Genomic DNA, 16,297 nt, shown 5'->3' with positions numbered 1-16,297 from the left:
CTTGTTTTGGATCTGATCAATGGCATGAAGGATGATGAATTGATGATCAAGCCTCTGCAACTGCTAGCTGGCTGCATGGACGTGAACTTCCGGTGACTGATGAATCGATCATATGGGTCTTTCCACACCGGCCGCTGTGTGTGCCTATAGCTTCGACCCGATTGATTCCGGTTGTGCCAGGTGTGGCTGATCTTTTTGATGTATTCCTGTGCCTTGGAACAGATCTAATCGTGTTTCGGCGGAAACCATCTTTTCACTCGCGTAATAACTCCCTCATCTCCTCTATGTGAAGCGGTGTAAAATAGATTGATTTACAGATGGCCCACAAATTACAAACGGATTGGATTTATAATCTACGGTGACTGTAATATCAATTACTTAATCAACGGTTAGATTTTTCTGGTTAACATGAGAGCTCGTAGAAAGTGCCCGATTAATATAGGTATAGATAGATAGATAGATAGATAGTAACTAGTCGCCAACCCGTGTGATGCACGGCTATCATTGGTAGAATTATTAAATATTAAAATTTTAAATATATTGTTTTGAAAATTATTTGTAGATTTTTTATAGCTCTAAAGGAAAAAACAATATATTTTGTATTAACGGTTCAAAAAACCAAAATTAAAAAGTATAAACATAAGATCCATCCCAAGTAGCATTTTGTACTTATTTAGGAAACTCAGCTATTAATTCCAAATTATATTATTTCATAATTTAATATTTGTAAATTTTATATTTAAAATATTGAGTTTTATTTGGTCTGAAAGTCTCAGTATAGCCTTTTTCAAGATTTAATAATTCTGTGATTTATAACTAATAGATGTTGATCAAGATGTATACATTCGGGATATCACTAATAGCATTTCCACTATTTTAATAATTATAAAAATCGGAATCATTCACTACTCATTTTCTTCTAATGATGGAATCTCAATTTAGTTTTTTTTAAATTTCATTTATTGATTTGGAATTGATAAGTAACTATTGTGATGTTCCGTTAAGAAAAAAAAATGTTGGAGTCTCAGTTGTAGATTCGGTCCTGGTATAATTAATAGTTCCAATTTGACAGTCTGAATTATAACTTTTTTCTGATTTAATATTTTTGAAATTCGTTATTAATAGGTCATGAGTACAGTTTTCATGATATAGTTCTAAAACTTGGAATTAGTCACGATATTTAACTGCATGAACGTCAACAATAAGGCTTCATACAGTTTTTGAAACATGATAAGACATACATAGAAAACTAATTATTAGTTGCCACTGAAAAAATAGAGATTAACGTGAGTTCTCTGTTTTAAAATTATTATAGAATAGATCAAATTTTTTTGTGAACTATGGGAGTTTTGCTATCGATCAACCTAATTACCTAAACACTTATTGATAAACATAATTATATATTCAGGGACCTGATTACCTAACACTTATTGTAACATGATCATTAATTATTCTATGAAAATTAGAAATCAAGAATACTTCAAATAGGTTGCATACAATATGTAAGTTACCTACTTGGATTCCTTGAAGCGATGACGGTGTATAAATCTTCTGTGCATGCAGGAAAGAGTGAACTTTCGGTTAGAGGATCAACATCGCAACACCTGAAACATAGTAGATCAAAATATATATATATATATATATATATATATATATATATATATATATATATATATATATATATATATATATATATATATATATATATATATATATATATATATATATATATATATGTGTGTGTGTGTGTGTTTGCTTCCAAATTAATTTCCTTTTATCGGAAAAACTAATAAGAAATATTCATCATCCCGAATCCTGTAGAAAATCTTAATCCGAGATGAAGCATTGTGCCCATGATTAATTGATCAGGTAGCAGCCATCACTAAATGGATCTCCTTTTGCCTTCCCCACTGAGACCCAGAACTTGTGCGCATGCATGCAAACATCAGATGATAGTGCAGTGTGTCCTGACCTCTGACGTGCATGTCTCGATCGTCAACGCCAACAAAGTCGAAATAGTTGCCGATGATCAGAACGAAGGGCAACCTGGACTCCTGGAGGGCGTCCCCCGTCGCTAGCGAAATCTGTCGTGCCGCGAGTTAGATCTCTTATTGAGCTGCTCCATATATATCTTTTTTTTTCAGCCGAATTCGTATATCTCATTATTTATCTCTCAAGCTATGATCTGTTGGGTCAATAGATAGACTTTAAAAGTGGCCCACATCACACGTGGATTTTATTTTCATCTACGGTCATGATAATTCAACAAATTAATTAATGGCTAGATATTTCTAATTAACGTGAGAACTCCTAGAAAGTGTCCAATTAGTATAGGTATAGAGGTATAGATAGATAGATAGATAGATTGTGGGTTACCAATACCCAAGTTACTAGTGAACTGGAAAACAGGAGTTCCAATGGTAATTCATGCCAACCTACTCCCTCTGTTTCCACAGATAAAAGGGGATATAAGGATTCAAATTTTGTCCTAAATATCAAGTATTCTACTCTACTACTTTTTCCTCCAACCACCCATCATAAAAATTTCTTCCTATTTTATTTGCAACTATTCTCTCAGCCTCTCATCTCATGTACCCCTCATTTAATAATGGCAAGGGCATCATAGCCTCATATACATCCTACTATTTCAAAGCTATGAGTGAAGTTTTGTTTTCTGTTAAGTTATAAAAATATATATGCGCTCAAAAAAGTGTATGTGGACGTACGACAAGTGATAGAGAAAAAAGCCGAACGCAATATTCATCGAATGTAATATTTTTCCTTGTGCATGTATTTCTTCATTTCCGTACTGAAAGGAACTCATATGATGCACTGGATTATTAGAATTTATGTGGTATTGGATTACACCATCGTGATATTCGAACTACTCACAGTCATTGTTTTTATTTATTTTTAAATCCTAGCTCAATGTTTTAAAATTTAGTGGTTGAATAGTGCGCGACATTTTTAAAATTGCGTCCACCGCTCCACCAAGCCAAACTAGCACGAAATCTCTCTTATGGCACCATCATCCTATAGTTAGCGTGAAATCTATTAGTGTGACACCTGTGTCGTGCTATATATGAGGTGACACCAATATATTTTTTCAGAAGTTCTTAAAATCGGTATATTCACGCAAAACACTATGCAAAAAGTGTGTTTTCAAAAAAAAAAATTCCCACATGCCAACATACACTAGGAATCTAGCCTTTCCATTATCTATTATCTTATTAAAGGAATAAAAAAAGAAGTCTCCACGTTCGCTCTCACGGCCTAGAAATTCTCATATTAATCAGGGAAAAAGAAAAACAGAGTCCATATAGAAATACAATTTAAAAATAGCTAAAATTCGGAATTAAAAAATAAGGAATATTAGAAGAAGAGTATAGAGTCAATATAGAAATATAATTAAGAAATAATAGAAATTCAGAATTGAAAATAAGGAATATTAGAAGTAGAGTACAGAGTCCATACAGAAGTACAATTTAAAAATAATAGAAATTTGGAATTAAAAATAAGGAATATTAGAAGTAGAGTATAGATTCCATATAGAAATATAATTTAGAAATAACTAAAATTCGGAATTAAAAAATAAAGAATATTAGAAGAGGAGTATAGAGTACATATAGAAATACAATTAGGGAATAATAGAAATTCGGAATTAAAAATAACGAATATTAGAAGTAGAGTATAGTCCACATAGAAATACAATTAAGAAATAATAGAATTCAGAATTAAAAATAAGGAATATTAGAATTAGAGTATAGAGTCTATATAGGAATTTAAAACTAACTAAAATTTGGAATAAACATAATAAAATTAAAATTAGAGTTTAGAGTCCATAAAAAAATACAATTTACAAATAACCAAACTTCTAAATTAAAAAAACATGGGAAGAAGAGTGCAAAGTTAATATAGGAATACAATTTAGAAGTAACTGAAATTCGAAATTAAAAATTAAAGAATATTGAAAGATGAGTTTAGAGTCCACATAGAAATACAATTAGAAATAATAAAAATTCAGAAATAAAAATAATAATATTAGAAGAAGAGCCTAAGTATATATAGAAATACAATTTACAGAAAATTCAGAATTAAAAAAAATATTAAAAGACGAGTCTGGAGTCCATATAGGAATATATATAATCTACAAATAACTAAAATTTAATATTAAAAATAATTAATAACTAACACATATATGAAATACAATATGAATATTACACATTAGTAGTTTCGTAAAGATAGTACAAAATTTAAAATTATGTTGCCATTTTAACATATTTGAATAATACATTGAGAAAATATATATGCTATTATATGAGAGAAAATATAATGATCCTAGCCGCACAATCTACGCGGACCACCATACTAGTTATTAAATAAAGAGAATACCTGCAATGTGACTGATTCCTGTGATCCTGTCCTAGGTTCCTACAAATAGATCTTTTTGTTGTTCTGTCGTTTCACCTACTGATATTCCGCTAGTCTCCAGTCTCCACAGTTCACCATCTCCCCTCCCACCTCCGACTGCCTCTTCTTCCCTCATCTCCATTGCTCACTGCCTCACTCTCCTCAGCTCTCTCTCTCTCTCTCTCTCTGCTAGTGCTTCTAGGATCCATCATCCATGGCTGCTTGCAAAGTCTACTTCTTGTGCAGCATATTGTAGGATTCTATTGTTTGAGAACATTTTAGGGAGTTGCATGTTACAGGTAAACCGCACTTCTTTTTCCTGAATCAATTCTACATATGAACTTTTTTTCATGCACAAAAAAAGTATATAGGCATTGAATGAATCTACTTGTTCTTTTTTAGTAGTGAGAGGTCTTTTTCCACTTGACAAAATGAGAGGTCTGTTTCCTTAATTCAGTTAACCTTCGTTCTGCAAAGGATGGTTCAGTGCTTTCTGTTACTTTGTTTGCCGATGTACTGGCGATTATTCCCTGAACTCTGTCTTACCTTATAATGAAAAAAGTTCATGAAACAGAGTACAATTGTTCGAGGTTATTTCTGTTTTACACTTCACTTCTTAGTTCTGTGTTTTTCGTTTATTTATTTTCATGATTGATTTTTTTTAGACAATGGCTTTTATGATTGAATATGACAAGAAACAGGGGTAGCTCTAAATCTAAATATCCAAGAAAAAGACTGTGATAGTTGACAAAAATACACTCATGGATGCTCATTACTTTTTACTACAGTTCAATGCATGTGTAACTATAGATATATGCTTTCCTTGTCTAAAAAGTAGGGAATCTGAGGGAGCAAAAAGCTTATCACATGGAGGGAGCAGATGAGGAGAGGCCACTAATTCATCACCTGCCTCCACAGGTACTATTCTATTACCTTAATTTGGTACCAAATATATTGCATCTCCATGTGACACATGACATGTAAAGTCGATAATTAATTTGGCTTCAGTTTATCAGAAAGAAACAAGAAATACATGAGTTCTCGCAGCAAATTTGCACATACATTTAACGCCGATTCTGTGTAATAAAAATTAGCACTGGCATTGTCATTCAGGAACAATGTTCGCAATACACCTGCGATGGAACGGTTGATATCGACAGAAAGCCCGCACTGAAGCATAGCACAGGGAATTGGAGAGCATGCTTCTTCATTTTAGGTATTTCAGAGAAGTTCAGAAATATTCCAAACAAATTTAACACTTTCTTTGTTAAACCTGCACAACTTTTAACCAATATATATTGGGTCTGAACATATATGAACTAGGTGCTGAATTCACTCAATGCCTGTGCTTCTCTGCGGTCGTGAAGAACTTAGTCAGGTACCTGACGAGTGTGCTCCCGGAAAGCAATGTCAATGCTGCCCGAAGTGTGTCGACTTGGATTGGAACTTGCTTCTTCACACCACTCATTGGAGCCTTCTTGGCGGACACATTTTGGGGAAGATACAGGACAATTGTAATATGCCTCTCTGTTTACAGCATAGTAAGTGCAACAATCAGAGGCTATTAACTGAATAATCTAATCTATCAAGTAAAATTGCTCCATGAACATTTCCTATTTTTGTCAGGGAATGCTCATTCTGACGACTTCAGCGTCGCTTCCATTTCTCCTTCATGATTCCTACAACAATGGCGACGACATTCGTCGTGTTGTCGCCTACCTAGGGCTCTACCTCATTGCACTTGGAGCTGGAGGTATCAAGCCCTGCATGTGGGCCCTCGGGGCTGACCAATTCGACGGTGCCGACCCGGTAGAACGGGTGACAAAGGGCTCATTCTTCAACTATTACTACTTCTCAAACAACATGGGCACGCTGCTGTCCACTACCGTGCTTGTCTGGGTGCAGGACAACATAGGGTGGGGCATCGGTTTCGCGACTCCGATGCTGCTCATGGGTTTTGGCCTCTCCATGTTCGTCGCCGGTAGGAGGGTGTACAGGTACAGGAAGCTGGGAAGGAGTCCATTGACAAGGGTGTCCCAGGTTGTGGTTGCAGCTGCGAGGAATCACATGCTCAAGTTGCCTGATGATATCTCACTCCTGCATGAGCTGCCTTCACTGACCGAAGGTGGCTATAGGATTCAACATACCACTCGATTCAGGTACTATTGCTCATCATATCATCAAAATATATGTCTAGTTACTGCTGCAGACATTAACCACAAGGTCCACAACCTAGTGATAAGCTTATATATTTTTCACCATCACTCTTATGATATGAGTGGCATTTTGTGCAACTATGTTTAGAGTATGTGTTGAACCTTAAACTAAGCAGGAATCTTCTAATAACAATTTATTGAACGATCATTGAGCTTATAATTATACCACGCCTACCAAGAAAAATCTGTCGCGTTTTGTGGACTAAAATTTCCTATATGTGCAATTCACCTTCGTCGATTGCTTCAAGAGATATCAACAGTTTATTTTTGAAAACAAAAGCAGAACTTTGTCTCATTTCATTGATAAGAGTTACCAAGAAAGGGATCACACGGAAAACACCATCCTACAAACTTCTCAAGATCATTCCTCAAAGCTACACTTAACACCTAAAAACACCAATGCAACCAAAAACTTAAGGATACATCGGTTTCTAATTTACTCTCAAAGAATAATCCTTGTTCTTTCTTGAGGCGATTTGCCATGCGACATATGGGGTAATTAACAGCATGTTCGAAGAGCTCCAAAATCTGAAATGGATCTAGAGTTGTGGACCTAGGAAAAGTTAACTCCATCATTTTAAAATGTTTTATAAATTAGATTCACCTGCTCTGCTCTTAAAGAAAAGGAATATGGGCTTCAGCTCTACCGGATAAGGATCCAGATGAGCTTAAACCCCTGCCAGGCATGTTCTAACTATTTGCCACTCTATAGATTACTTTGATAATATACCACTTAATTAACAGATGTTAATTAATGATTTTCCAATTCTAATTTTTGTAAAGGTTATTTGCTATCTTAAAAGTTATTACTCCCTTGGCCTGTTCCATAATACTTCTTGATATTTTTGATATTAACACGATTTACAAAATATATATGTAACTATGTTTTTCTCTTATAATACATACAATAAATAAATAAATTTTCCTTTTATTATAGTACTTAATTTAAAGTTATTGAATGTCAAAGTTATAAAAATTTAACCTCAACCTTATCTAAAATGTCTAAGAATTATGAACCAAACAATGGGCCCACTATTTTCAAATTCTCGAAAATCTAATCTCAAAGAAAACATAATCCCCTGCCCTCCCTCTCCGCATGGTGTCCAGGTTCTTGGACAAAGCTGCCATCCCGTCCGACTCCGACGACAACTCGCCGGTGCAACCGGACCCATGGAGGCTGTGCACGGTGTCGCAGGTGGAGGAGCTCAAGATGCTGCTCCGGGTGTTCCCGGTGTGGGCCTCGCTGCTCGTCTTCTTCGTGGTGACCGCACAGATGTCGTCGACGCTGATCGAGCAGAGCGCGGCCATGGACGGCCGCGTCGGCCCCTTCACCGTGCCGCCGGCCTCGCTCGCCACCTTCAACGTCGTCGCCGTCCTCATCTGGGTCCCCGTCTACGACGCCGTGCTGGTGCCACTGGCACGGCGCGCCACCGGCAACGACCGGGGCCTCTCGCACCTGCAGCGCATCGGCGTCGGCCTCGCGCTGTCCGCGGTGGCCATGGCGTACTCGGCGCAGGTGGAGAGGCGGCGACGGCGACCGGCGGCGGAGGAGGAGGCGATGAGCATCATGTGGCAGGCGCCGTGCTACCTGGTGCTGGGCATGGCGGAGGTGTTCACCAGCATCGGCATGCTGGAGTTCTTCTACGAGAGGTCGCCGGGGTCCATGAAGAGCCTCGGCACGTCGCTCGCGCACCTGGCCGTCGCGACGGCGAACTACCTCAACTCCGGCGTGCTCGGCGTGGTGGTGGCGGCCACGACGCGTGGCGGCGGCGCTGGGTGGATCCCGGACAACCTCGATGAGGGGCACCTTGACTACTTCTTCTGGATGATGGCTCTTGTCAGTGTCCTCAACCTGCTGCAGTTCTTGCATTGCTCAATCAGAGATAGAGGCCAATAATAACACACTGCCATCTTGACATTTATACTCTTTTTCGTCATCATCTGCTAAAATTAAATTGTTGTCACTCTTTTTGGATCTCTTGCCAACTTACTGGGGATGCAAGAAAATGCAGATTTTGTAAGGAAATCTAGGCCAATGGAGGCACTTTTACCTACTACCTCCATTCCAAAATAAGTTAAGCTAGTAGGGGAAGTGACATATCCTAGTAGTACAGAATGTGATATATCGCACTACTATGAATCTATTCATAGGATATATCATATTCCGTACTAGATTAACTTATTCTGAGACGAAGGTAATATATTTCATTTTGCATTTCTGAAAAGCAACACGGCCATTAATCTAAAAATTTTACCAAAATTTAATCACAGGTGGGAAACGGAGATGACTGGAAACCCAAAATAATTTCAACTTTCTCCCATGATTCTCTTGTAAAATCAAAGTGTGTTTGATTCTTATTGTGTGATGAACAATTGGCATCTGAGATTATTGGTTTTGATATTTGGAGATTATTGATGAAGTGGTTTTGGAGATGATTGGATTTTCAGGTGATGAACAGGTGCTGCTGATTGTCAGGTCCGGTCAGACCGGAGGTATGTGAACGGTCGGACCAGCCTGCCCACGGTCTGTCCGGCGGACTCTGTATCGGTTTCAGTTTCGGTTTCGGGCTGTTTCTTTGGATATCCGTGGATAGTTCATTTTTATGGCTTCTATATGGATACTATGAGTATGTAATACTGTTGTTTGCTAACAATGAGTCAAGTTGGAGATAGCTTGGTCTCAGAATATAGTTTCTTTGTTTGATTCATGTGTAGGTGACTTGATGCCTTAGGAGAGTATTGTCGGTGATGGATCGGGAGTCAACTTGGAGATAAGGTGACGTCCGGATGGTCAGATATCATGCGGAATACTTAGGCTAAAGATCAATGCACGTGGTTGGTGAAGATTCCTTATGACATACGATGGAGATATTGTGTGCGTATGGGATGCAGAGTCGAATTTGGAAGGAGTCTAAATTTGGTACAATTGGAGTTTGTAAAGTTGGTTTCTTGTACGGGAAGGTTTCCTAGGTGGATTAGGACTTCTTGTATGAGTTTGGTTCGTGGCTTTAGGCTGCCTACCTCATGCATAAATAGAGAGGAAGGGCGTGGCCTCCCGGTATCGCTTTGGAGAGTATTGAGTTATGAGAATAGTTAGGGTTTCGAGTTTGGTCGAGATTTTCGTGAGGAGTGCTGTTGTTGCACTTTGTAAACACAGAGAGAAGTAATAAAGTTGTCATCTACTTTGAGAGATCTTCAATTTGTGTTTGCTCGGGTTCAGCGGTCCAACCGGCGAGACACCACCGGTCAGACCGACGGGGTAACGACGGTTAGACCAAAGTGACTACGGCGGTTAGACCGACAGTTTCCAGGCGGTTAGACCGGCGCATCTACTTCGGTCAGACTGCGATTCATCGATTTGAGGGTAACTTTCAATTCCGCTAAAAGTTTTGGTTTTTAGGTACACCAACCATTTACCCCCCTCTGGTTAGCTTAGTTCTTGCTATTCGATCCTACATCTCTCTCAAAAGAACAAACTTTGTCCAATTTTCTACCTCTTGTCATTGGGATACAAGCTGCAGATTTTCAAGCAAATAAGGCTTACATACAATAATTTAATTTCAAAGCAAATGTATTTTCGTAGGCCTTAAAGTGCAGGCGGAGTGGATGGCTGCCTGAAAAAATTGTTTTGGTCCGCTTGTAAAAATGTTTTTTTTTCTAGCAGTGCATCAAACCATCCTGGATCACCTTCCCCCAGAGGGCTATCCTGCAATCTGCTTGGTCCCTGCACCGTGCTCGCTTGCGGTTGATTTTTTATTTTTCTCTTCGCTGCTGCTGCTACTGTTCAAAGTAAGCGAAGTGGCTGGAGAGGTGACGAATTCTAATTATTCCATTTGGATTTGGGGCAGATTTGGTGGAGATGGTCGTGATGGGGATTAGTAGGGGATTTCAATTGCTTTTAACACAGATGGGGAAATGGAGACAACGACCTGCTCCTATCTAATGCCTCGGCCTGCTTGTCAGTGAATAAGTTAATCTCTCGCTTTTTGGTAGGAGTGGATAATTAATCTTGGTTATATGATATAGTTAGATGATGTTCTGTAGATGGATGACCAGAGGACTACTGCTGTTGAGGAAACTAAATTATTGGATTTTGTAAAGTATCCTTGGGTGAGCCATCCATTAGATTATTTCTACTAGAACTGAAAGTTGGTGTAGTAGGTGTAGTAAAAGGGTATATCTGGAAAATAGATTTGTGGCATCTATGTAAATTTCTACCCTCTTCTTTCTATGAAGCTAATGCCCACTAATTATAAACACCTAAAGCTCAACATGAAAGCATTGTATTTATTAGCACTTCTAAAACCTACATTCAAGCATGCCGCATCAACCCATTAAGCACACAAAGCCCAACAAATTACTTCATTCTAAAACTAAACATACACATGCTAGATCATCATTTTCATAATATTTCAATCCAAATCATTTCATTATTTCTCCATTATTTAACATATATCCCGCAGCAAAGCGCGGGGCATCATCTAGTTGATGTAGCCAAAGGTTGGCTGCTGCCCCCACGCTCTTGGTTGAGCAAAGCACGTGCCAACACTTCCAATGACATCGCCCCCGTCTCTCGTTGTGTGCCCTAGCTTTACCCTGCCTCACCTCCATGGCTGCCTACTCCATCACGATTCACGAATACGGCGTCTGCGAGCTCATCAGACGCTAAGAACAAGACCATCATTTTCATGGCTGGCGCAACATGAGCTGCATGCCTGAACCGACAAAGGGGGCGTGGAGAAGCTGCGGCGTATGAATCCATTCCATTGCCACCCGGAGTCACTCTAAGCAGGCTAGTGCCTCAGCCAGCACCACAGAGCTGCATAATTGCAAGGGCTAGTTGCCAGCAACACCAGACCCCTGCTATCTCTCACGATAATTAATTCCACCACTTGATTCACTAGTTTCTTTCTTGAAAGTGACATCCATGTTAACCTTCGCTTGTCCTTCTGGTGGCATTGCCATTTCTCATTCTGCACAAGCTGATTTTGGTCATGCCTTTGATATGAATCTGATCATTTCAGAGATACCATGCCCTACATTCTCAGTTTGTTCAACATACATCTTTCATTTCCCTTTGTCATCATTAGTTGTCGGATCGGCAACAATGTGTTTTCATAATCGACAAGAAAGGCTACAGACCCAGGTTTTTTGCCATGCCTTTTGCTATGAATCTGGTCATTTCGGAGATACCACGCCCTCCATAACATGTACAACAAAGGTGCTTTCTTAGTACCATTTAGGACTTTGAGAACGATGATTATAGGAGATGCTTGACAAGTACATCGGGATGTGTGTAATTCCTTCGTCACGCGTTACTTAGCATTGTTGGTTTACTTACCAAAATATTAAGATTTTAGGCTTTAGCAGTGAGGCCATAATGGATGCAGCAGATGATCAGAGGCCTCTAATTCCTCACCAGCCTCTCGCCAGGTGCTATTATATCACCTTGATGTGAATTGTGATCCTGCATCTCTAAGTATAACAAGGATTCACAATTTCGGACCAAAAATTTTGGGATTATGATGGTTACTGGTTGGATGGTCTACTGGCTGAAAGTTCCAAATCTATTATTATATTATTAAAACAGCTTTGAAAGGAGGTACCACATTCGCTGTGGGGGCTAGAAGTTCCTACATTAATCGGAGAAAAAGAAAAAAAAAGAAAAAGGAGAGTCCAAGTAGAAGTACAATATAAAAATAGCTGAAATTCGGAATTAAAAATAAGTAATATTGGGAGAAGTTTCCATATAGAACCCGATATGAGATTAATCAAAATTCAAAATAAAAATAAAATAAAATCCAAAATTCGCAAAGGAAAGGAGAGTCCAAGTAGAAATACAATTTAAAAATAGCTGAAATTCGGAATTAAAAATAAGGAATATTGAAATAAGTTTCCATATAAGAACCCAATACGAGATTAATCAAAATTTGAAATAAAAATAAAATAAAATCTAAAATTAGAAAAGGAAATGAGAGTCCAAGTAGGAATACAATTTAAATATAACTGAAATTCGGAATTAAAAAATAAGAAATATTAAAATAAGAGTCCATATAAGAACCCAATACGAGATTAATTAAAATTCGGAATAAAAATAAATAAATCCGAAATTAGCAAAAGAAAATAAAATAAGAGTTCAAGTAGGAATACAATTTAAAATTAGCTGAAATTCGGAATTAAAAAAAAGCAATATTAAAAGAAGAATCCATATAAGAACCCAATACGAGATTAATTAAAATTTAAAATAAAAATAAAATAGTATCCAAAATTAGAAAAACTAAAAGAGAGTTCAAGTAGAAATACAATTTTGAAACAACTGAAATTGAAAATAAAAAATAAGAATATTAAAAGAACACAATACGATATTAATTAAAATTTGAAAAAATAAATTCTGAAATTAGAAAAAGAAAAATAAGATTTCAATTAGGAATACAATTTATAAATAACTAAAATTTATGATAAAAATAAAGACTATTGAAAGAAAAGACCATCTAAAACACATGACGAGATAAATTAAGCAACATAACTATAAAGGAGTAGAGTGGTGGCGGTTGATACGACATATAAAAACTGTTAATAAAACACCAAATAGAATCCTAATGACGATTAAAAGGAGGGACGATAAGCAGGCCGTGAAGCAAACGAATAAGGCGGTTGTCGGGACTTATAGAAAGTAAAAAAATAAACCCCATTGATAATCATATTCGATTTTTAAAATCTCAATGACAATAAAAAGGAGAAGCAGCGGGCGGGTGTTAACAACCAAATTTGGTTATATCAGTATCGGAGATGAGGATAAGAATGAAGCAGAATCAAAGGTGGAGATCGATTCGAGAACAGAGCAAGAATCAGCTGGAGTCCGGATCGGCTGGGTTCGAGTCAGACTGGGTAAGCCGATACAACCGATTCTGACAATACGACTTGGTGTGCAACATCGGGTTGAGTTGATATGCTTCAAGATGATTGTCGCGCATGGATAGAGTCCTGAGAAGGCAATTGTATCTATTAATTAGGATATTTTATGTAAATTCCTTAGAGATATGTTTGGGTAAAAGTCTGCCGCAAAAACTTATGGTATCTTAGAGTTTGTTAGAGATAAGAGTCGTGTCCGATACGGACATAGTTTATAATTTTCGGGTATAAATAGATCCCGAACCCTATGTAATCAATTAACACACACGTTCAATACAATTTTGGTGCATCGCCACCCTTTCACTTTAGTTTTATTTCGACGAGTTCTTGCTTTCAGGTTGAGCTGCATCGGTTTCGATCTTCAACAAGAGGTAAAACTTGTTATGACGGCTTGCGTTCTTGGGATTAGTGCTTCCATCTTTATGACAGTCTAATCTTGTTTATGTAATTCGTCGAGTTATCATATATCTTATATAATCTTTGGCAATCTCGCTATCTAACCTACAATCGGCTAACATCTATCGGTAGAGGGCAGCCGATTAGGTTAGACATCGATGTTGACTTAGATTATATGAGATATCTACCACTCTATGAAACTTCCAGCGGCTTGATTGTCTAGATATTGTTCTTCTTTTCATACTTAATGTTACATCAGTTGAGTTTGATCTATTAAGTCATGCTTAGAATATCAATCTCTAGCCTGCCTTCCGGCTGCCGATTAGGGTAGCATCGGAGTTTCAGCCGATCTTATCTGATTTAACTATATTTGATCTATATGCCTCGTTGACCCGTTAAATCTGCCCTTTATGTCAAGATCTTATTGCATTTAAGTATATTAAGCTTTTGTTTGGTATATTTTGCTTGTTTTAACATCTTAATATAGAGTTGTATCGGAGTAGCCGATACATGCTAGATCTACTAGATCGGCTATGCTATGAACATCTTAATATATATTTCGATCTAAGTGATTTATACTATCTCGGCATGGCGACCGATCTATCCCAATCACTTGATTTAAGTGTATATCGATATAAGAACTATATATTGTTAATATCTACAGCCGATCGAATAGATTTAGTTCTTTATTATCTATTTACAACCGCCGATCGATTTACATATGACATCGGCTCAAAGATAAATGATATGTCATCGGCACCTAGCCGATCGGCTATCGTTTATAGGTTTAACCGTGGTTTCTTTGTTTTTATTTCTTGTTGATTACAGGATCAAATCAACTGGCACGCTAGCATACCCAAAGGTGAGTTTTGGACCTGTACTAGAGTTAAGCAGATCTCCTAGGCCTCGTGTTTTACGTCAACAGCGGGGTGTATAGGAGTATAGTTGTAGAGCCGCCGACGTTTGACGGGACTTCTAGGAAATAAAAAATGAATTCCAACAATAGCTATGTTCAATTTTTAGAATCACAATGACCATAAAGAGTAGGCGGCGGACGGGCTATAGAGGAGCATAGTGGCATCGTTTGATGAGACTTCTAAAAATTATAAAAAATGAAACCTCACAAGACAATAAACTCTAAAAACTACAACGTCCAATTTTTAAAGGTTCGGAATTTCTAAAAAGTAAAAAAAAATGATAATCATGTTCGATTTTAAAATCTCAATGACAATAAAGAAGGGAGGCAGCGGGCGAGCCCTAGAGAAGTTCAATGGCAAAGTCACTGATGGTTTGGCGGGACTTTTAGAAAGTAAAATTGAACCCAAACGATAATTATGTTCGATTTTTAAAATCTCAATGACAATAAAGAAAAGAGATAATGGACAGGCCATAGAGGAGTATAATGGCAACGTTTGACGGGACGTCTAGAAATTATAAAAACGAAACCCAACGTGACAATAAACTTTGGAAACTATAAGATCCAATTTTTAAAGGTTCTAAGGAGAATGATAGAAATAGTGGTAGATCGAGCAAGCAAATAAAGAAGGAAGTGACATAATGGGTAGCAACTGGTGTGACTTTTAAATAACTATATAATTAAAAACACGGGGATGATAAGTTTTGGTCTTTCAAAGTCTTAAGACAATGAGATAGCTATTTAATAAATTTTAATTAAGATCATACTAAAAATATATGATTTTGTTTGGATGCTAGCCGCGCAATTGCGCGGGCCACCCATCTAGTTTTATTTAAGCTAGTGAATATTTGTTCAAATTCTAGTATACTACTAAATACCTGAGTTTTTTTCTTTTTCTGAATTTTATGAAATTTTTATCTAACCGAAATGAATGCAAACTATCTAAAGTAAAAAATTTTAGGTTGACAATCTATCTAAGGGCCTGTTCACTTTGATGCAAAAAAAACCTTACCAAATTTTGGCAACTTGCCAAAATTTTGGTAGGATTTCTTATATAGTTACCAAAATTTGGCAGCAAATTAAATGTAGCCACTTTTTTGGCAACTTTACCAAAATTTGATAAGGTTGAAAATGGCATCAAATTGAACAGACCTAGAGTAACCAGGTTGACAAATTCAATGAATGCCATGTAGGATGAATTTGTCAACCTGAGTTCATTACAGTACATTGAGTTTATTATTTCCAAATTTTATCTAAGCTAGTGAATATTATTTTCTTTTTCTTGTTCAAACTATCTAAAGTAACCAGTAACCAGGTTGACAAATTCAAGTTTTATCCAACCGTTTTGAATTTGTCAACCTTGTTACTTTAGATATATAGCTTGCCATGTAGGATGAAGGTTCATAATATAGAAGTGATGCAATGGTGGATTTTAACAACCAGCCTG

General features: G+C 37.2%; 1 protein-coding gene across 1 annotated transcript; it reads left to right on the top strand.

Moving 5' to 3' along the window:
• The first annotated feature begins 4,509 nt into the window (after positions 1–4,509).
• Positions 4,510–8,603, top strand: LOC127786031 (protein NRT1/ PTR FAMILY 8.3-like). Its single transcript, XM_052313358.1, has 6 exons — positions 4,510–4,709; positions 5,249–5,328; positions 5,524–5,626; positions 5,734–5,951; positions 6,037–6,569; positions 7,734–8,603. Exons 2-6 carry the CDS (start codon positions 5,278–5,280, stop codon positions 8,521–8,523), a joined length of 1,695 nt encoding a protein of 564 aa, XP_052169318.1. The 5' UTR covers positions 4,510–4,709; positions 5,249–5,277; the 3' UTR covers positions 8,524–8,603.
• The last annotated feature ends 7,694 nt before the right edge of the window (positions 8,604–16,297 follow it).

Source organism: Oryza glaberrima, chromosome 10 (assembly GCF_000147395.1).
Source record: "Oryza glaberrima chromosome 10, OglaRS2, whole genome shotgun sequence".
NCBI lineage: Eukaryota > Viridiplantae > Streptophyta > Magnoliopsida > Poales > Poaceae > Oryza > Oryza glaberrima.
This window is presented reverse-complemented; position numbering and strand designations above follow the sequence as displayed.

Coding starts and splice junctions, on each gene's coding strand:
- LOC127786031 (XM_052313358.1), top strand. CDS start 5,278: ATGGAGGGAGCAGATGAGGAGAGGCCACTAATTCATCACCTGCCTCCA. Junction 5,627..5,733: donor AGCATGCTTCTTCATTTTAG/GTATTTCAGAGA, acceptor TATATGAACTAG/GTGCTGAATTCACTCAATGC. Junction 6,570..7,733: donor CAACATACCACTCGATTCAG/GTACTATTGCTC, acceptor CATGGTGTCCAG/GTTCTTGGACAAAGCTGCCA.